The sequence below is a fragment of the Podarcis bocagei genome, assembly GCF_964188305.1.
Source record: "Podarcis bocagei genome assembly, chromosome: 11".
Classification (NCBI taxonomy): Eukaryota; Metazoa; Chordata; class Lepidosauria; order Squamata; family Lacertidae; genus Podarcis; species Podarcis bocagei.
In genome coordinates, this window is record NC_138136.1 from 16,117,297 (window position 1) to 16,140,619 (window position 23,323).

The 23,323-nt window shown below is 41.9% G+C and overlaps 1 protein-coding gene across 1 annotated transcript in view; it reads right to left on the bottom strand.

The window, feature by feature from the left end:
• Positions 1-3,797: 3,797 nt before the first annotated feature.
• LOC308597808 (uncharacterized protein) overlaps positions 3,798-23,323 on the bottom strand; it is a 242,221-nt gene continuing 222,695 nt past the window's right edge. The window contains exons 3-4 of the mRNA XM_081213952.1: positions 4,788-4,961; positions 3,798-3,827 (exon numbers count right to left, since the gene is read on the bottom strand). Of these exons, the coding sequence (XP_081070078.1) occupies positions 4,835-4,961 (127 nt within the window). The 3' untranslated portion in view covers positions 3,798-3,827; positions 4,788-4,834. The remainder of the gene's footprint in view (positions 3,828-4,787; positions 4,962-23,323) is intronic.

Consider the following 23,323-nt stretch of genomic DNA (forward strand, 5'->3'; position numbering starts at 1 on the left):
AAAAAACCAGGAAGAAGTGGGGGAAGGGAAGCAGGCTGCAGACAGAAGCCAAAGATCCATGCTTGATTTCTGTTTGAATCTAAGGTTGTGACAATGGGAGAAGCAATAACTTTTGGGGTGTTGATGCTGTGAGCTCAGGTTGTATATATTTTAAAATAAACCATATATCATAAAGACACCACAGTCTCCGCCATCCCTCATTCTAACAAAACTGATCCCTGTTTAAGTACTGAGAAACCCTGGAATCTCACACCACTCAGAGATTGGGGTATTGAGTAACAATATGTTACAGGGTAGAATTTTTGTGGTATTGTAGTATTGTAAGTTGAGGGAAAGGCAGAAGGTTGATCTAGATTTGTTCATAGATTTCTGGGTGATTTGTAGTAAATCAGCAAGGATTTCTGCCCGCCATATATAGCAACAACAAAATGTCCCCCCTTCAAAATTATACTGCTACAATGTAGAAAGGTTGGGCTAACCAGGAATGGTGTTGCATTTTTAGACATATTTACCTGTGCGTAAGCCCTATTGAACTTTTAATTGTTATTATTATTACTTATTAAAGTTGTATACTTTCCTTCATCTGAAGATCTCAGGGTAATTCACACCATAAAACCTATTAGGGCTTTCTCCTGCGTAGATGCACATAGGCTCATACTGTTAAATGTTTGATTCTGCCAAATGCATTTGCTCAACATTTAAAACAAATATGAAGTGTTGAAAAAAGAATGTGTACTTTAGATCTAAACATATTTTGCAGCTATTCAGAACAGATGGTTGCTGACCTGAGCTGTAATTATTACCCTCTAACTATGGTTTAGAGCTTTCTAGTATGGATTGCTGCTTTGAACTTTGCTTTCTAATTTTATCTTCAGTGTAACATGGTTTCTCCCTAATGACCTCTTTTTCACCTTTATTTAGATCCAAAACTCTCCTGTAATTACTTGAAATGAGAAAAAATACTCTATGGATTGATTTTCATGAATTACAACCATGTCAAGTGTTATTACATTCTGAGAGAAAAGGTCAAGGAAGCCTGCTTGTTGCCCTAGAGGAAGATTTGCCTATAACCAGACAAAGATCCTTCAGAGAACAGTAGCAGCTTGTGGTTATAGAGGGAAGAGAATATGATGTTTTGAAAATATAAAACAATGTTTTAGTAGCTGTATAAGAGGCACCACTTTAGCTATTCCTGCTACAAGGTGTCTGTACTAGCAACTTAAAAGGTAAAGGAACCCCTGACCATTAGGTCCAGTCGTGGCCAACTCTGGGGTCGCGGCGCTCATCTCGCTTTATTGGCCGAGGGAGCCGGCGTACAGCTTCCGGGTCATGTGGCCAGCATGACTAAGCCACTTCTGGCGAACCAGAGCAACGCATGGAAACACCGTTTACCTTCCTGATGGAGCAGTACCTATTTATCTACTTGCACTTTGACGTGCTTTCGAACTGCTAGGTTGGCAGGAGCAGGGACCGAGCAACGGGAACTCACCCTGTTGCGGGGATTCGAAACCGCCGACCTTCTGATCAGCAAGCCCTAGGCTCAGTGGTTTAACCCACAGCGCCACCTTCAGTGTAACATGGTTACTAGCAACTTACACGCATTTAACTTGTGCAAATTCAACTTTACACACTTGACTGGGGAGGAAGGGGGTGGGCATCTGGGGGGGGGGGGAACATTGACAAGAGTGTTCAGAGGTGCTGGGAAAGAGTGTTTTGACCATACCCAATTTTGGTTTTAAGTGCTATCCCTGGAAAGTAACCCAAATGTAAGTTGAGAGTAGACCGTGTAATATTTATTTGGGTTCATCTGAGCAGCCTCGTTCCTTAACCCTATGCCTATCAAATCTTTGCCACTAAAACACATCAGAGAATTCTGGGATAAATTATTGCCCTCAGCTTTGTGGTTTGGAAATAGCATATTTGGAGATTCTGGAACATGAGGTATAATGTGAATTTTCTGGGACAATGACTGCATGACTTAGCCCACCTCTGTTATGGTGGGCTTCCAGAAGCAAGGCTGGTGGGAAATGGGTCAGCCCATTAAAAGGAAAAGTGCTGTGGCCATTTCAACAAAAACAGTCAGCCAAAACAAATGTGGCCATTTAGGCAAGATGGGCAAGATATTAAAGCAAGCAAGCAAGCAAGCAAGCAAGCAAGCAAACATACAAACACCATAATTAACATTCAAAAAGAATGAAATCTGAAAATCTGCACTAGCACAAACGTAGCTGGCCAGCATGGTTAGATAGAAAAGTTAAGGATTCTCATGCTGAAATAGTTTCTGTTGTTGTTTAGTTGTTTAGTCATGTCTGATTCTTCGTAACCCCATGGACCAGAGCACGCCAGGCACTCCTGTCTTCCACTGCTTCCCGCAGTTTGGTCAAACTCATGTTAGTAGCTTCGAGAACACTGTCCAACCATCTCGTCCTCTGTTGTCCCCTTCTCCTTGTGCCCTCCATCTTTCCCAACATCAGGGTCTTTTCCAGGGCGTCTTCTCTTCTCATGAGGTGGCCAAAGTATTGGGGCCTCAGCTTCACGATCTGTCCTTCCAGTGAGCATTCAGGGCTGATTTCCTTCAGAATGGAGAGGTTTGATCTTCTTGCAGTTCATGGGACTCTCAAGAGTCTTCTCCAGCACCATAATTCAAAAGCATAAATTCTTCGGCGATCAGCCTTCTTTATGGTCCAGCTCTCACTTCCATACATCACTACTGGGGAAACCATAGCTTTAACTATACAGACCTTTGTTGGCAAGGTGATGTCTCTGCTTTTTAAGAGGCTGTCTAGGTTTGTCATTGCTTTCCTCCCAAGAAGCAGGCATCTTTTAATTTTGTGACTGCTGTAACTATTTCAGCTGTCAAAGACAGCAGACAGCTGAAATAGTTACTGGTAGACAAGTCTAGAACTTGCAATTGGTGCTCTCTTCCCACATTGAGGGGCATCTCAAGGTGGCATAAAATACACCAGCACAAAAGAAAGAAAAGGAAGGAAGGAAGGAAGGAAGGAAGGAAGGAAGGAAGGAAGGAAGGAAGGAAGGAAGGAGAGTGGCACATGATTTCAACCCATGTTGAATTTAAGATTTTTTTAAAAAAACAAACAAACCTGATTTCATGATCTAAGCTGTTTCTCTGTTGTACATGTGTGGTGTTGAGTGCCATAGAAATCCTACAAACAAACAAACAAACAAAAACAAATTGTCTTGACATAAGATCGTATTTTGTTTTTAGCATAGCTAGAGAGGGCAAATTGAGTAATAATTCTGTATTAGTGAGCCAAGAGATTTTTGGTTTGGCTGAGATGGGTGGGGTTGTTCTGCCGATTTCTCCAATTAGGACCATGACTGTATGATAGGAGGGTTTGGACGACCACCCCTCACATCTCTGGGAGGACCCAGGGTCATTTCCACTGCTGTGGGCCCCACCATTGGCATGTGTGCCGGACACACCCCACACCACCCACATGCAAAGGTAGAGCTCCTTTGTGTAAGGGGTGGGGGTTCTGGAATTACTCAGGTTCACTCCTTGCATGAGGGCACTCAACAAGTCTTCATCCTTAGGCTTCTGGCAAAGCCAAACACATGAGTGGTGTCTGCTGCCACCAAGCACAACAGCAGTGGGAACTCTTGAAAATGTTCTTTGAGCTTGTGAAGGGAGCTGTTCAACCACCCTCATTTTCCCCTTTCCTTTGTGCAGTCCCTCTTTCCACTCCATCAGCACCAGAGAATATTGGCCACTTCCAGAAGGGGCAGCTGCAAACTACTTTCTGAACCAAGGGAGCTATCTAGCACCAACTGTTGTTTGTTGCTCATTCGAAAGATCAGTGTGTATGCTATGAACAAAGAAACTGTATCAGAAACGGCTCAGGACCACAATACCGCAAGGACTGCCTCTTTCCATATGTACCTACCCGGACACTGAGATCATCTTCTGAGGCCCTCCTTCGTGTGCCTCCTCCTCAAGAGGACCAGAGGGTGACAACACAAGAACGGGTCCTTTTCTGCAGTGACTCCCCATCTGTGGAATGCTCTCTCCAGGGAAGTTCGCCTGGCGCCTTCATTAAACACCTTTAGGCCTTCATTATACACCTTAAGGGACATGGGTGGTGCTGTGGTCTAAACCACTGAGCCTCTTGGGCTTGCCAATCAGAAGGTCAGCAGTTCGAATCCCCGCGATGGGGTGAGCTCCCGTTGCTCTGCCCCAGCTTCTGCCATCTTAGCAGTTCAAAAGTACGCCAGTGCGAGTAGATAAATAGGTACTGCCGATGCGGGAAGGTAAACGGTGTTTCCGTGCACTCTGGTTTCCTTCACAGTGTCCCGTTGCACCAGAAGCAGTTTAGTCCTGCTGGCCACATGACCCAGAAAGCTGTCTGTGGACAAACGCCGGCTCCCTTGGCCCGAAAGCGCGATGAGCGCCGCAACCCCATAGTCACTTTTGACTGGACTTAACTGTCCAGGGGTCCTTTACCTTTTTACCTTTACACCTTTAGGCACCAGGCAAAAATGTTCATTTTTAACCAGGCCTTTGGTTTATATCCTATGCCCTTTTAAAATGTGGTTTTTTGGGAGGGAGGGGGGAGCTATTGGGTTGTTGTTTCTATTTTTATTATGTATTTTGTGGTTTTATATTTTGGTTTTATTCTGTGAACTGCCCTGAGACCACCGGGTATAGGGTGGTATATAAATTCTAATTATAAGGATAAGGATAAGGATAAGGATAATAATAATAATAATAATAATAATAATAATAATAATAATAATAATAGCTTTGCAATGTGTAAAATGCTACATACTGGGCTTAAAACTCTCAAAACATATCCCACAGTGGAAATATGAATGGTCATTTCAGTTTTTCATGCCACTGGCGATCTACAGATTTTTTTTCTTTCCTTCCACTCCAGGTCGCTAGGAGTAGATCAAAGGGTCGCAAGGGATCTTGCAACGGGGCCATCTGCAGTCTTGAGATCCTGAAAAGAAAAGAAAGGAAAACACAAATCATTTGCTTTCCTGTGGGCGACAACTGATGAAAATGTTTTCTCCTGCCCCCAGCAGCCTCATGTTGTCAGAAAGGGGTGAGTGCGTGGCCAGCAGTGTGTTAGTAGCACCATATGGAATTTTGTGCCGCACTTGAATTGCTGGTGGAACTGTCATGCTGGGACGCTGCTCTAAGACGTCTCTTTGTCTCCCTTGCAATTGTGAATCTTTCATGTGTCTCTCTCCCCCCCCCACTCTCTCAGTGATTTTCCTCCCTGTGCGCTCTCTCCACTTTACTAATTAAAATTCTAATCACTCTGACAGTTAGAGCAAGGGGAAAATCATTCTTCCATGCTGGAGAAGGTAATTTCAAGGTGTTTTAGCTGCCACAGAAACAAATGGAAATTAGACAAAGAAGCTAGTTGTCATGAGGACAAGCGAGTTGCGTTGTCTCATTTTACTTTAAAAAAACACACAACACATACCAAATGTGAAGAGGCTTTTTGCCTTCATATACTGTACATCATTGCCACATCTTTGGATGCAACAAACAATGCATCCTAGCCTCTTTGTTATTTTATGCGGGGAAATGTACATTGTACATTGGCAACCAATGACATGTTTTGCTTGCCTGACACTGAGCAGCTGAATCGCACGGTTTCAGACATTTGATTGAGTTTCAAGTGTGACTGTAGATGAGATATGCTTCTTTCTGTGCTTTGGAGCCATTTATTTAAAAGTTTATGTTTTTTAAAAAATATACATGGTGGAAGGTAAGAATGTTGGACTAGGATCTTGGGATACCACGGTTCAAAATGCTACTCAGCCACGAAACTCACTAGGAGACCATGGCCCAGTCACTGTCATTCAGCCTAATCTACCGTACCTCACCAGGTTGTTGTAAGAATAAGGAGAGCCATGGGTGCACAATAAAGAGAGTCCCTTGGTGGAAAGGTGGGATATAAATGTAATAATAAATGAACACATAAAAATGTGGGTTATTTATACATGTGGAAGGAGCAATGAACTAAACTAGAACTTGTAGGCTCAAAATTAACTAGCTAGTTAAACATTTGCTAGCCATTGCTAGCAATGGGACTCAGGACTCGGGTCTAAACCACTGAGCCTCTTGGGCTTGCCGATCGGAAGGTCGGCGGTTCGAATCCCCGCAACAGGGTGAGCTCCCGTTGCTCGGCCCCAGCTCCTGCCAACCTAGCAGTTCGAAAGCACGTCAAAAAATGCAAGTAGATAAATAGGTACCACTCCGGCAGGAAGGTAAATGGTGTTTCCGTGCTCTGGTTTCGCCAGAAGCAGCTTGGTCATGCTAGCCGCATGACCCAGAAAAACTGTCTGCGGACAAATGTAGGCTCCCTTGGCTAGTAAAGCGAGATGAGCACTGCAACCCCAGAGTCGTTCACGACTGGACTTAACTGTTGGGTTTTTTTTAGCCATTGCTAGCATTTCATAAGCCTTTTAACGTTGTTATTCACAATCACACAGTGATTGCAGATAGTGCAACTGGCAGAATTCCTTGCTAGTCCTAGCAATCCTAAAGGCTGTTCTCCAACTGGAGCGCTCGCAGGTCAGTGTTTCCCAGTTGTTGGTGTTTATCCTACATTTTTAAAGATTTGTCTTGAGAGAGTCTTTAAACCTCTTTTGTTGACCACCAGCATTACACTTTCTATTTTTAAGTTTGGAATAGAGTAGTTGCTTTGAAATGTCTCAGTCTTCATACACTCTGCCCTTCAATCCGGAGAAAGCTGCGCTCATAGAGCTGAGGCGATGCTTCTTTAAAAAGAAAAAAGGTGCTCACCATGAAGTTGTTGCAGTAAGTGCCACATGTTAAATGTATCGGGGGGGGGGGAGAGAAAAGTGCCGGTACTAAATACACTTGAGTACCCCCCAATAAAATATTTTGTTGTTGTTGTTGTTAATGGTTGAAGCTCCTCCAATTTGTTAAATTTTAATCAATATAATCTTTCTTCCAGTTTTGTCTTATCAGTCTTCTTTTGGATGTGAGGCCAAATACTGGAATTAGAAATCATGCTGAAGTCTGTTTTCCATAAGTCATGTCTGTGGCACATATGAGCATCAAATAAAGAACTATTTTTCACCTCTTATCTATTACATCTGTTCGTTCCTTGAGGCAATGTGTGTGTGTGTGTGTACACACACACACACACACACACACACATACTAAAAATACAGAAAACGCCTGTCTAAAATAGAAGTGCATTCCATCTGATTAAATTCTACCAACAACAATGTGGTTGGACAAGTTCATAATCGAAAGGCAGAAATTGCTGAATAGATAATGTTCAATGATATTGAAGAGGGACTGGTGCTTAATTCTGTCCAATTGCCCATGCTGAAACCTTTCTTGTATTGTAACTGAAAAAGATTTCCACGCTGAAATATTCATTACTAAGTTTCTGTCTCCTTCAACTGAAATATATTAAGGATGGCATGAAGATGGAGGCTCAAGATCCCAGCCAATTACAGATGGCTCTGACTTTACATTTCTCTCTCTCTGTAGAATTGCCTAATGGAAAGACACGCGGGTTTTCAGAAAACTACCAGATTCCTGTCAGCACCTATACACAACTCTTTCCTGTAAAACCCATGTGGATATTTACATGTGTATAGTTCTACATATTTTCCACATCTATTCAGTGATATAAATCATTCAGAAACTCCATTTTAGAAAGAAACATTGTGCTGGAGACTCTCCTTTCCTAGAAGTGAATTATGATTAATCTGAAGTTTATTAAAGGGTTTTCTATCATTCTCTCTTTCTCTCTGTGTGTGAAATATTTCTAAAGGCCAATATGTCGAAAGGTGAAGCATATCACGACATAAAAAGAATTCTTCTCTAATGCATTTTTGTTTTTTGTTTCGCTACACACAAATTCATTTCAGTGGTAAAAACTGCTCAAAACATTTAGGACAAAATCCTATGATGGGTGAAGAGGTGCAGCCCTGAAGTGTGCATTTTTGCAACCCCACAAATCACTGTGTCTGTCCCTCCGCTGCCATTTGTTTTCCAGTGATGGGGAAGGCGAAGAAGGGTGTGTCAAGGGCAGATTGATTTTTCCTCCAGCTCTACTGTCACAACAATCCTTACAAGGAAATGAAAAATAATCAAGTTCTGGAGCTGACATAGTTCTTCTCCCCCCCCCCCCTTGCACACACACCCCTTCATCCTTAGCCAGTGTGGGACTGGCAGGGCCTAGGATTTGGCCGTTCTTCCAACATGGATTCTCTGTCCCCTGCACCAATGGGATTGCACTTTATATTTACCACATATCTGAATGAAAATGCTTTTTCCCCCCTGTCGAACATATGACAGGGTTCTTCTTAGTCACTGAGACAGCAAACTGCATGGGTACTGCCAGTAGACGATGGCCTGGTGGGGTATCTGTGTTTAGCTAACCTCCTGACAGCTGTGATGCTTACCAAGAGAAGGTGGGTGAGGCAGCAGGGATGTTGGTGTGGTGCAAATTCATGGGCAGGAGAAGCAGATTGGCTCTGCTGATGCATTGCACCATGTCAACCTCCCTATCACCTTGGCCCTTCAATGTTCCCTCCTAGTAAGCAACGGGAGTTCACTCCGTCGTGGGGATTTGAACCACTGACTTTCTGATCAGCAAGCCCAAGAAGCTCGGTGGTTTAGACAACAGTGCCTCCTGTGTCCCAGCTCCTGCCAACCTAGCAGTTCGAAAGCACACCAGTGCAAGTAGATAAATAGGTACTGCTACTGCGGGAAGGTAAACGGCATTTCCATGCGCTCTGGTTTCCGTCACGGTGTCCCGTTGCACCAGAAGCGGTTTAGTCCTGCTGGCCACATGACCCGGAAAGCTGTCTGTGGACAAACGCCGGCTCCCTCGGCCTGAAAGCGCGATGAGCGCCACAACCCCAGAGTCGCCTTTGACTGGACTTAACTGTCCAGGGTCATTTACCTTTTTACCTTTACACCTTTAGGCACCAAGCAAAAATGTTCCTTTTTAACCAGGCCTTTGGTTGATCTGATTTACATCCTATGCCCTTTTAAAATGTGGGGGGGGGGAACTATTGAGTTGTTGTTTTTATTTTTATTATGTATTTTGTCATTTTATATCTTGATTTTATTCTGTGAACTGTCCTGAGACCACCGGATATAGGGTGGTATAATAATAATAATAATAATAATAATAATAATAATAATAATAATAATAATAATTGCAGCTTTGCAGTGTGTAAAATGCTACATGATAGCTGGGCTTAAGGCACTCAAAACATATCCCACAGTGGAAATTTGAAAGATCATTTCAGTTTTTCATGCCACTGGCAATCTACAGATGAGTGCCGAACCTCATATTCGCCTTTGACTGGACTTAACCATCCAGGGGTCGTTTACCTTTTTTTACCTAGTAAGCAGTAGGGACTCATCTTTTGGGAGGTCAGCCCCCAACATGCTGTCCATTACTGAGTATTCTTCTTTATCAGAATGCTCCAAGTCATATTAACTGCATCAGATTTATTATTATTTATTTTATTTTTTAAAAAACCCTCTCCCACCCAAAATTGGAGGACATATTTTTAACAGTGTGGGTAAAAACATCCTGAAAAGAGAGATTCTCAGATCCTGTCAAACTGGTCCAATGCACTTCACAATAAAACAACCGGCTGTCTCGGGTTATGTCTATGCAGTTTGCACTTTAGCGTCAACCATATTGCCAGTGTGATGTATGGATTCAGCTTCCATTAACAAATTAAACAGCTGCCTGGTGTGAAAAGTAACAGTCAGAATTATAAGACTGAAGACAAAAGGTATCCACAGATGTGTCCACTTATGGATGGGAAAAGAGGCTCACTGAGATTTAGGGGTACTGTGACAATAAACCTCATGTCAAGGAGAATCAATGCAAACTGTAGCTAGGAGACAATGCAGGCATTGGCAACAAAGAGATGTCAACAGGAGAAATCTAATTACCTTCAGTACAGCCGGGCTAATGGGAAAAAGGAAATCCAGATTAAAAGGGAAACAAGACAACAGAAACTAGCTAAATTTAAAATCTACCGTAGGACAGGATCTTCATTAGGCCTAACTAAAATGTCACAAAATAATGAGCAAAGTTTTGAGCTATATCTTCCCGTTCAAACTTGACTTTGGATAGTGAAAATATAGATAGTGAAACGAATCTATATTAACAAAATAAAATAAAAAACCCAGTGGTCCATTCACTCCAAAAAAATCTAACTGTGATTGGTGTGTGTATGTGTTTGTCTGTCTGTCTGTCTGTCTGTCTGTCTACCTACCTACCGTATCATCTATCTGTCTATCTATCTATCATCTATCTATCTAACTATCTATCTATCTATCATCTATCATCATCTATCTATCTATCTATCTATCTATCTATCTATCTATCTATCTATCTATCTATCTATCTATCTATCTATCATCTATCTATCTATCTGATATAATATCCAATTAAGGAGCTAGAATGCTTGAGCTCCAAAATATTATATCTTTTATTAGAACAACAATAACATGCATTAGAACAACAGTAACATGTTTATTCTACACGTACTCTCTCAGTAAATTATAATAAGAAAAAGAAACTGTGCTTTACATTCACAGTAACCATGGACGACAACATAGGATTTGGGCAATGTTTCCTTTACAACAATCTCAGGCCCTTCTCTTTTCTCATTTCCTCTCCCAGCAGCCAGCAAAATGGGCCGACATGAGGAAAATGTCTGCCAAGGAGCTTTAAGGAGAGGCAATTTTTAATTAACAGGGGCCAAAGGTGAGGATAACCCCAAGAGTGCTGGAGAGAAATTAACATGGAAAAGCAGTTTCACACTCCTGTGGGTCCCAAAAGGCTAGTCGTATTAGTGGTGTCTGTTCACATTGAGCCTTCGCTGTGTCTTTTTATTGATTCACTTGTCCAAATCTGACAAAAACAGTGCTGGCCATCAGTTGTTCGGTCACGGTGGCAACTCATGGCTAGAAAGGAACAGCATAGTTGTAAAACATTCCGCATAGTGAGGTCTGCCATTGTGGTCGCATTTCCCAGAACTGATTAATTTGGAGGAGTATCAAGTGAGCGCTGGAATAAGAAGAAAAGAAGATGGGGGGGGGGGACACACACAAATTAAATACTGTCCACTGTTTCCTCTTCAGAATGCTATTTTACTAGTCTCTATCTGTTTGGCTAGGTCTTTGTAAAAGTCATTGAAATACAATGTCCTGTTTAAGGAAGACATTTTGCATAGCATGCACTCATGACATTAGTTTTGCAAAATACTATCCTGTGGATAAAAGGTTTTCAAAGCTGTGAATCTATTCACATCACCTGTGCGTAAGGCCTATTGAAGACAGTGGGACTGACTTCTAAATCAACATGCATAGAATTATGCTGCGTATTATCTGCTAGGAAGCAAATGTATAAAGAATTAATCTGTACAGCAAGCAAATACTTAAGTCTATTATTTTGATAGCTGGTTGGAAACCCACGTAAAGTTCCCATAAAGGAAAAGCTTGGTTGGTGCTTTTGTTCTTGCTACAGACATACTGGATGAAATATATAGTTTTTCTTCTTAATTATTGTTGGCATTGTACAGATTTTAAACAAAATGCAATTTTAGCAGATCTGAAATGGTTTTAATTAAAAAACTTGTTTTGATTTTTTCATGTCAAACTTTATTTCATTCTTGATCTAAATAACCATCTTAACTACGAATCCTTGTTAAGAAATAGCTTTTTAAAAGTGATTATTTTTTTCTCTTGTCCTTTTCATAGGAATTCTTAACCCTAACTTGATTCATGTGTTTAGAAGTCTGAAAATAAACACTTGTCGTGACCATTTACCAGAGCAATCTATATACAGAAAGAGGTTAGCTCTAATGTAAGGGCAGAGAACTGGATTTGACTGGTAGGCCATATCCTTATTTTCCCAATCCACCCATGCAGTGGCGTAGCGTGGGTTGTCAGCACCCGGGGCAAGGCAAGTAATTTGCGCCCCCTAACCCGTGGATTTGCGCCCCCTAACCCGTGGATTTGCGCCCCCTAACCCTAACCCCCAGATGTTGCGCCCGGTGCGGCCGGCCCCCCCTGCACCCCCCACACTATGCCACTGCACCCATGGGCCAAGTTTGATAGGTAGGTGGGAATGCCCATCTATCAATCACCTGACATCATAATAATCTTAGGCGGCCTGTTTTTGCCTACATGGACAATCAGCTGATTGTTGCTTGCAAAGCACTTTTGTAAGTGTGGGTGATCAGCTGATCAGAGGTGCCTCTAAACCCTCTTTGGCTCAGATATGTATTTATCTTCCCACATCTGACACCATATATAATGTCAGGTAGGTAGACAATGACATGGCTTGGCCAAAACAGCGTAACAAACAAAACAGGGAATGCTAAGTCTCTGTTAGATGCGTCATGGAAGCATCTCACAAAGATCAATGAAATCACCTCAAAGAAGAAGCAAAAAGAAGTTAGAAACTAAGAGTATGGTTGAAGAATTTCCTTTGCCTTTCTTTTGTGCCTTTCACCCACCATGTATGAACTAATAATCTACCGTATTTTTTGCACCATAACACTCACTTTTTTCCTCCTAGAAAGCAAGGGGAAATGTCTGTGCGTGTTATGGAGCGAATGCCTGCGGATGGCGGGGGGGGGAGGGGATCTGCTGCAGTCGTGAGCAGAGGATCTATGGTGCCCCTTCCTTCCCTCCTCCGTGGCTTGCTTTGCAACAGCAAAGCGGGAGAAGAGCCGCTGAGTGGGGAGGAGAGAGGGACAGAGAGCCTGCTTGCTTTAAAGGAGCAAAGCGGGAGAGGAGAGGAGCCTTCTCCTCTTATACCCCTCTTCTGCATTATTAACAGCATCCTTCTCCACCCACCCCACGCGTGCTCCTTGTCCCTTGAGTGCTTTTCCTTCCCTCCCCACTTAAAACGTGGTTACAAAGCACGGAGCCACATGGATCCTCAGGATTTTTGCACTGGGTCACCCCAAATTCACCATCAGATCACATAGCATGTCCATGGCTACAGCTTGCACCAAAAAAATCATGCACCCACTATTGCCTGGGGCCGCAGTGGTGCAAAAACGTGGTTACAAAGCATGGATCCACATGGATCCTCAGGATTTTTGCATTGGGCTACTCCAAACTCACTGTCAGATCACATGTCTGTGGCCACAGCATGAACCACAAAAACCATACATCTGCTGTTTTGTTTAGAATATTTTTTTTCTTGTTTTCCTCCTCTAAAAACTATGTGCGTGTTATGGTTGGGTGCGTGTTATAGAGCGAAAAATACGGTGTATTTTTTTTTTTTTTACAAAAAATCTTCCTCATGTTGCAGCTACTCTTCATGTAAAATTTTCAGATAACTATATGGATGAGGCATCAAATTAAGGCACGGCGCAGTTGGCAAATTCATTTTGCCATTTAACACCGCTCCTCCTCAAAAGATGCTCAGTCTGTAGCCCTCCAGATGTCTTTGGTCAGCCATGATAGGAGTTCTAGTCCAGCAAAACCAGGAGGGTCACAGTTTCCTTACCTCTGAATTAAAGTAAAATGGAGGCTGATCTTACCTGACCAAGCCAACCACTGGTTTTGCTGCTGTGATGACACCAAATGTGTTATTTATAAAATAAAGTACCTCAATCTGTCACTGGCTGATTAACATTCTATGGCCTTTTAAATGTTTCTGTGGCAGGTAGGTTATTGGCCTGTTTTCTTTTCTTATGTATTTTATTTATTTGAATTATATTTCTACGCCGCTCTTCTCTCACATGAGTCACCAAGAGGCTTACATACCATAAATAATAACATAGCAGAACATCACAACTGCAACATAAATCATATAAAATAACTGACAAATCATCTGTGAAACAACCACCTTCTGTGAAGCACTATTAAGAAAACAACTTAAAAAATAGGTTAAACATCATAACCCCAATAAAAGTCATATTATAAAATTCACAAAGCATTACAGCACACATAATCCACAATGTCCAATTTTGTGTTTTCATTTTGTATTTTGCGCTGTGAACCACCTTGTGGTTCATCTTCAGATGAAGGGCAGTATAAAAATGTAATAAATATTTTAAAAATATAAGCATCAAAGGTCTTAGGAAAATAATAGTGTGGAGTGCTGTTTCAGAGGACGAGGCTGTGGAGAATATCCATCTGATGTACCCCCTCAACCACCATTTATGGGATGGTTTGTGTCACTTATTGCTTAGCCTACAGTTGTGAAAACCTTATGTTATTTCCAGTTGGAAAACCATGCTGTATGTCATGACTGTGCTGGTTTTATTATGTTGGGGCATCACCGCTTAAATCAAGAACATAGAGATACCACAAAAACATTCATTGCCAGAACAAACAAATCTTAGAGGAAGTATTGACAGGTGATATTTTAATTGCTTTGACCTCTAAAGTGATTAAATAATCATGAAACCGCTTCTGTTTAACAACTGCTTGAAGTACTTTATATTCTTGTCTCCGAGTGGAACGGAGTCTAGCTTGTAATGGTGTGATTGATTTTTCCATATCAAATACAATGTTATAGTCTGTTGTTTCCATCGCAAACGTACAAGAATCTGTCTTCGGGCTCGGGCTTTGGCCCGGCACTCTCAAGCCATACTTTATGTGACCACATCCTTCCATTACAAGTATGAGTGGATTAATATTGATTCCCCCCCCCCTCTTTCTCTTCCAGAGCTGAAGGTCCATCTTAACAGCAATAAATTACACAGCAGAAATATGAGGATAAGTTTCCTCCTCCTTGCTCTTCATAGTAAGGATTAGTACATTGTCTTAAAAAGCAAGGTCTGTTTCTCTTAACCCGTTGGGAAGTTCCAGGAGAAAGGATGGCTTTGGACTCCGGATGTTTATTTGACGTGGAGCATGCCAGCAGCACTTCTGAGCTGCCTGGAAAGCTGGTTCAACAAACGCTTCCAACCCTTTCCACATGTTGACAAGAGCAAGATGGTGAAAAATATAGCAGCAAAGATTTCTGCTAATTGTGAGAACCAAAGACTTGCATTCCTTGATGTGCATCCTGTCTGCCTGTTTCCTGGCCAATGGATAAATCCATCTCTGACACTGGTGTTGTTAAACTTGTTTCTGGATAGAAATGTTGACCTTAATCATGAAGAGCTGTTGAGTCATTTACTCTCAGCTGCACAAGCTGGTGTAGCTCAAAATTGAAAAACACTTCAGAATGTAAATATTGACCTGTGGAATCAAAAAAAGTTTGGCAAGGTGGTCTTTTAGAGGAATTAACAGAAAAACTAAGTGTGGGAAGAGATAAGGGCCTTATTTGAGAAAACATGGAAAGTGTTTATTAAATACTAGCATGGAATGCCTGGCATTGCCCAGGAATTTGAAGAAACCAAAAAATATTGTGTTTTTCACATGGTAAAAAGGTAAAGGACGCCTGGATGGTTAAGTCCAGTCAAAGGAGACTATGGGGTTGCGGCACTCATCTCACGTTCAGGCCGAGGGTGCTGGTGTTTGTCCACAGACAGCTTTTCAGGTCATGTGGCCAGCATGACTAAACCACTGACACTAGCACAAAGAAGAAATGTTTTGGTCCACCAGCGGAAGAGAAAGGCTGGAATGGAGCTTCTGCCTGCCTCTCTCCCTCTCTCTTCCCTTCCACAGTTGAGGAAACTAGGTTTCCTTTTCCGCTGTCTGGTTCCATTGTTTCCCTACCCATCTCACACCCAATGAGAGCTGGTTTGCACTCTCCACTCTCCCTTCCTTGCTGCAGAGAGGAGGGAAAACAATCTGTTATGGCCCTCTCAAGGCCATGGCTGTGCATGGAGAAGTGATGGAAGGCAGCAGAGGTACAGCGAGGTTCTCTGTATGGGAGTTCCTCCTCCTGCCATCCAGCCAGCAGCTTTTGGCCATGTGTGATTTTGGGTGCCTCTGGAACAGGTAACCCTATAATGTATACCTGGTTGGAAAACTGCACAGCAAAATTCAGAAAAAGTGCATTTTTTTATAGCTTTTGTTTCAGTTCGCGTGTTTTTCTGGTAAATGCAAATCAAGTAGTTTTACATTAAATGTAATCTGAACCAAATTTCTTCCTCATTCCTACATCTGACTCTGCTTTGAATTTTTTTAAAATTCAGTGGCGATGTACAGTGTTGGATGAAATGATGGGTTTTATATTACAGTGTCAGATAAAATGATTTTGTCCTGCTATATTCACTCAGAGCTTCTTTGAAGTCTACAAAAATAATTTTATCTCTCCCCAGAACATGAGTTCATTCACTATCTTTGGGGGAAAGCAAAAAGTTAATTACGTGGATGATAGCTTGCTTTGGGGATTGTACAGACAACAACACTGCAAAAAATGCAAAAAACAACAACAAATTAATGGTGGTGAGAAAGTCCTGTTGCACATTTTATTGAAAAGTTATATCCTCAATAATTACATTAAAAGGATTACTGTGGTGTAAAAGGTTCCTATGGAGTCTGTGAAGTCTATCACACACCGAAAAATTTCCAGATGTTTGTTTTACCCATAGTGGTTGCAGCAGAGTCCAAATTAATGCAAGATACTGCCTAGAAATCAATAAAAATTTCTAATGAGTACATGGAAAGCATTAAAAAAAAGATTTGAGAAGGATTTGAACTACAGTAAAAAAACCAAATGTTCTTGTTTGCTCAATTAAAAAACACACACGTTATACCTCTGGAATACATTTAATTCTCAGATTCCTCTTAAAGGAGACAGTCTGTTTATTTCAGTCTTAGGAAGAACCTTGGGGCATAGTATATAAAATGTCAGCAATAAATTTGAAAAATGTTAACTGTAATGCTAACAAAACACATCTGTCCTTAATACGGATAATAAAAACCTGGAACATTTCTAAATGAAAAAAAGAAAAGAAAATGAAAATGAAAGCATTACCTGAACGCTGATAGGTTCCTAGGTTGTTGCGGACTGTGGAGTCAGGGATATTTATGTCCAATGAACTTGATTTATACCATCCGGGCTGAGTATAAACTGTTGCTTACACAGGGCAAGACCTGGAAAGTCTCATTTGTATGGTAATGATTAAGTTTAGTGCTTATACCACCAACCAGTGCCATTGAAACTACAAATTTGAAGAGAGAAACAAGAAGTGAGCGTATGGGGTGGGGGTGGCCATTTCTCCTAATCTCAAGGGCCATATGTTTATAGGTTTCCCCAAAAGCAGCTATGGAGAACTCTGGCCAATTCCTGAAATTTTATATGTAAAGTAAGGTATAACTTTTCCCTGGTGACTAAGCATTTCATTCACAGTGAGCAATCCGATTACGGTGTTTTATTGTCCTCAAAGTAAATATACTATACTATATACTATATATTATATACTATAGTATATAGTTTATAGTGTGTGTGTGTGTGTGTGTGTGTATACTATAGTATATGGTATATACAGAGTGCCTGGCGTGCTCTGGTCCATGGGGTCACGAAGAGTCGGACACGGCTAAATGACTAAACAACAACAACAACAACATATACAATATACTGTTATTAAGTATTTTAACAAAATTGCCTTGTAAACTACAATAGGCATGGACTACCTAACTCTGATCAGAGATGTCCCCTCTAGAGCAGTCTTCTTTTCTTTCCTTGCAAAATGACACAGTCCTGAATTCATGTGTTCTCCTTCTCCTGAACAACACTGGCTCTTATTTTTAAATTTTTGATGTGTAAGTCCTTAGACTGTAGGTAGTATGCTCCAGCAAGGTCTAGAGCAGGGGACGCGGGTGGCGCTGTTGTCTAAACCACTGAGCCCCTTGGACTTGCCAATCGGAAGGTCAACGGTTCACATCCCTGCGACAGGGTGAGCTCCCGTCGCTCTGTTCCAGCTCCTGCCAACCTAGCAGTTCGAAAGCACACCAGGGCAAGTAGATAAATAGGTACCACTGTGGTGGGAAGGTAAACAGTGTTTCCATATGCTCTGGTTTCTGTCACAGTGTTCCATTGTGCCAGAAGCGGTTTAGCCAGAAGCATGGCTGCATGACCCGGAAAGCTGTCTGTGTACAAACGCCGGCTCCCTGGGCCTGAAAGTGAGATGAGCGCCACAACCCCATGACCCCACTTAACCGTCCAGAGGTCCTTTATCTTTTTACCTTTTAGAGCAGGGCTGGCTAATCTGCTGCCCTCCAGTTCAACCACAGTTCTCATAATCCCTGTTCGTTGGCCATGCTGGCCGGGACTGATGGCAGGACCACAAGTTGGCTACCCTTGACCTACTGCAACATGGCATAGATTTATCCAGTTCCATTCCGGCATTACTCTTTTGGTTCCATTATGTTGTGCATTCCACTCTGACTGTCTTCCATTAGGAAAACGAACTCTTGCAACATTTAGAATGGAATCTGAACATGCACTTTCACACTTTGCTCACTGCATATTTTCTCCCTTTGTATTTTTAAATTGATCCTCTCTGCAGAAAGACTCCAGTGTGGGGTATCAATCAATCAATCAATCAATCAATCAATCCGTCAATGCCACTATTTCATTGGCAGTAGACATATTTTGTAAAATGGTGGTGCTTTTGATATTGTTCTAGGTTAGAAAGAGGGGTGGTAGGCTCTGTCTTAAACCTTTTCTTTTTCTTAAAAAGAAAAACAAGTTTTATTTAATTATCATTTGAATATGATTCACTCCTGCTTTTATACAGTTGAATTACCACAGACACACACAGTTTGCATGCTCAGCCTCTTTGAAGAGTCATTAGTTGAGAGCTCTTGGTGAAAGGAGAGCAAAAATTTCCATGTTATCATTGGCAGATGGATTTTTTCTTTTTGCATGGGACGCCCAGGGCTTAGTATGTAATGGCTATTTGTGATATGCTTCCTGGTTAACTCAACAAAATATACGAATCTGACGAAATCTCATGTAGTGTTTATTTTAGTGTTTCTGTAATGTAGTATAAATTGTGATTTATGAGGTGACATTGAAGAAAATTCCAGGGGAAGTTGAGTATAAGATTAAGGGATTATTAAATCAACTTTATTGTGTTTCTAAAACTTAAAAACACTTTACAGCTGCTATAAATTGTATAAGTGTGTTATCAACCCATAAATTTTAATAATTTAATAAACATTCTTTTGTAAAGTTGGGCACAGGGCCAGAACCCTGAACTGTTTGTCCAATCAGTTTTACTAGCAATGTACTGTTTATCTGCCTAATGCATACATGATCTCTTTGTCATTTGTAAAGAGTGGTTATTACTTTTAATGGACCACTTGTTGGACATCAGAGAAATAAGAAAACAATCAGTCAAGCCTGCTTCCTTCCTTCTCCATTGGTCGTTCCTCAGGTCTCACCTGCATCGGGAAACAGAAATCGCTCCTGCTTTGTTTCATACATCTATGTTCATTTCCTAAAGGATTCTGGGTACTTTCATTTTTGGAATGGCAGACTCCGATGCATGGGGCGGGGTGGGGGGAAGAAATGGGGAGAGGCCCAGTGGTTGGAACATGGGTTGGAAATGGAGGGATCTTCCTTTTCCCTCTGACTTCAGTCACTTCATTTTTTATTTTTTTTAAATGATATTTATTGAAATTTTACAGACAATAAAAGGTTACAAGATTAAAAATAAGAAATAAAAAAGAATAACAATAAGAAAAGAAAAAGAGATACAAAAATACAAAGACAAAACACATAAAAAATAAGAAAAAATTAAAAAGAAATCAATATTTTCATGTCTTATACTTCATTTACTTGTTTCCTGACCTCCTCACACACCCTTTTTTGTATTCCAGTTCACATAGTTAATTCAGCAAATCCTTACCCTCTATTATTTATCTTTACTCAATATCTTAACCTATTATAACTATATATTTTAAACCATTATCAATCCGAATTCACATATTCTTGTTAATCTTTTTACCAATACCGCTTATTTTCAATCCAACTGACTTCAGCCACTTCAGAAGGGGAAGCAGGGATCCAGCTCTCGTCCCACCAACCTTCCTGCGGAGACCCTCAGTAGAGGCTGGGGAGGGCTCTGTTAAGCCATGAGGCAGAACAGGAAGCAGAAGCGACATTACAGGATCCCATACAGGAGGGTGCTATCTTTCTGCCTAGAATCAAGCGCCACCTTCACAGACCCAGCCACTCCAACGGAGAGCATGTTTGCAATCCCAACATCCCCACAAGCTGAGAAAGTGCTGGAGATGCAACGAGGTCAAGGGTACATTCCTTCATATGTGGTGGACCTGTGTCAGAGACATGGCCAGCAGAGAAGAATCTGCAGAGGGGGAGGAAGAGGCAGATGCAGATAGAAACTTGGATGTTACTTTTTTTCTGTATGCCACAACAGCTGTGAGAATATTGCTAGCGAAGAATTGGAAGAAACAAGATTTACCAACTATCAAAGAATGGCAGATGAAGATGATGGACTATATGGAACTTGCCAAACTGACAGGGAGACTCCGAGACCAGAGAGAAGAGATGGTGGAAGAAGACTGGAATACGTTTAAGGAATACAGTGGTACCCCGCAAGACGAATGCCTCGCAAGACGGAAAACCCGCAAGACGAAAGGGTTTTCTGTTTTGGAGGCGCTTCGCAAGACGAATTTCCCTATGGGCTTGCTTCGCAAGACGAAAGCCCATAGGGAAATCTCCGGGGACCTGTTTTAAATGCTGGTGGTGGGGAGCAAAGCCTTTCCCCCCCTCCGGCCTTCAGAAGAGGTCCAGGAAGGCCGGCGGGGGCCGAAAGGCTTTGCTCCCCACCGCCAGCATTTTAAAAGCAGTCCGGCATAGCAGGGAAGCGCTTCCCGCTATCGCGGACGGCTTTTGAAGGCAGGCGGAGGGAGCAAAGACTTTCGCCCCCCGCCGGCCTTCAGAAGAGGTTCTGGACCTCTTCTGAAGGCCGGCGGGGGGCGAAAGTCTTCCCCCCCCGCCTGCCTTCCCGGGAGAGCAGAGAAAGGCAGCGCCTTTCTCCGCTGTCGCTGACGGCTTTTGAAGGCAGGCGGGGGGGAAAGACTTTCGCCCCCCGCCCGCCTTCAGAAGAGGTCCAGGACCTCTTCTGAAGGCGGGCGGGGGGCAAAAGTCTTTGTCCCCCCTGCCTGCCTTCCCAGGGGCTTTTAAATCGCCCCGGACAGGGTTTTTTAAAATGCTGGGGGTGGGAAGAAAAGCCCTTGTCCCCCCCCCAGCCTTCAGAAGAGGTCGGGGACAGACTGTCCCCGGACCTGGTCTGAAGGCGGTTTCCCTAGGAACGCATTAATTGGTTTTCAATGCATTCCTATGGGAAACCGTGCATCGCAAGACGAAAAACTCGCAAGACGAAGAGACTTGCGGAACGAATTAATTTCGTCTTGCGAGGCACCACTGTATTTGAAAAAATATGTTAATATTTAAATCTTAGAATAGCTTTGGAAGTGGATATAGGCTGTAGAGTTTAGAAGTAGAAGATAGTGTATTTTAATAGTATTATTTGTAAGTGATAAAATGTGAAGAAACGATTATATATGTAAACTGCTAAAGATGAAGTAAAATGAAAATAAGAGAGGTGGGACCTGGGGAAGCCCACTTAACAATGTTTAGAAAAATAAGAATATGACAATAATTTGTTTGTATTGTTTTTTTTTTTTTGTTCTTTATTTGTGTTATAAAATGAATAAAAAAATTTGGAGGGGGAAAAAAGGAAAATAGAAACTTGATTCATTCACAAAACGAAAGGGAAATAAGCCCTTCTCGCTCTGGAATGCTGCCTCTAAGTTTTCGCAGCAGCACAGAGATTAAGGAGCAGGAGGCAGGTAATAGGAGGGGGTTGGATTCAACTCCAGAGGAGGAAGAATTGACTGCACCCAAGTCTCCAAGAAGCAGGAGGTGGAGCAAGGGATTAGAACAAAGGAGGGCCAGCGGGAAGTGGGGGCGAGCTTGGCATATATCTGGCCTTGGAAGGGGCTGGAAGCCAGTTGAGTCAACTGACTCCAACAGTGAGGAATTGTGGGAAGCTTGGATTACTGGAAGCCTGTTATTGTTAATAAACCTCAACTAGTTAAACTGCCAGCATGTTCGTGTCTTGTGTGAGAGAAATGCTAAACCTGACAACCTGTTTTCCTTGGGAAAACCCACTCTTTACCTCTGAATCAGAGCAAACGTCAATCCACGGAAAAGCCGGTTGATGTTTGCTTGGATTCGGCAGCAAGGAGTGGATTTTCCTGGGGGAAAGTGACAAGACAACTGGAAATGTGGACGATCCCTCAGTTGTGCTTCTGTCTAATTGAAATCCAGTCACATGTGTTCAAGGGGACCTAAGCCCATAGTGTAACTTACTGGTTCTGGATCCAACCCAAAGGCTTACTAGCAACTTTGTGACTTTTCAGTTTGTCCTATGAAGTACTCTGCTAAGACCATTTAGCCATATATTCCACCTTGGAGGAGTCTTTTGCACACACCCTTTCCCCACACAGAATCTAGTACACCATCAGAAAAGGGCAGAGGATGGACTTGTAAAAGAGTATTGGGGAATGATCCACAATGCAGTGCTTTTTTGGGGGCGGGGGGGAGGAGTACGCAGGGGTACGCATACCCTTAAACATTTTGTGAATATTTGTACTTCTGTCCATTTACTGTATTTATTTTCCTCCATTTGAACTATAAAAATGGTGATTTTCTTGAGTCAAAATGAGAGTACCACTAACCATTTTTCTTTAGAAAAAAAGCACTACCATAATGAATTGAAAAAAAAATGTTTAAAAGTACTCCCCCCCCCCAAAAAAAAACCCACAACAACAACCCAGAGTCTTTTCTGTTGGGGATAACTCAGACAGAAATTCCCAGGTGTCAAAAAAGGTTATTTTGTATGCCACTACTGCGGCCCGTGTTTTGTTAGCCCAAAAATGGAAAACGAGTGAGGTCCCAACTAAAGAAGAATGGCAACTTAAACTGATGGAATATGCGCAGCTTGCGGGCCTAATTTATAGAACAAGAGAACAAGAAGAACATATGTTTAAAGAAGATTGAAAAATGTTTATTGAATATATGGGGGAAATTGTGTACAGCTGAAAACATTGGTAGCATTAAGATAAATTCAGTAGTGTAAATAATAATAATAATAATAATAATAATAATAATAATAATAATAATAATAATAAGTCATTTATACCCCGCCCTCTCCAGCCAAGACCGGGCTCAGGGCAGCTAACAACCAATAATAAAAACAAGTTGATTATTAGAACAGGCTCATATGTATTATTACAGGATAGTGGATCTTATAGCATAGTAGTGGTTGCAGTAAGCTTACTGTTCTACTGATGAAGCCTAGGATGGCGAAACAAGGCTAATAATAATCCTTGTCTTAGACTCTGTGAAAGGATTCTGTGGAACTGTAA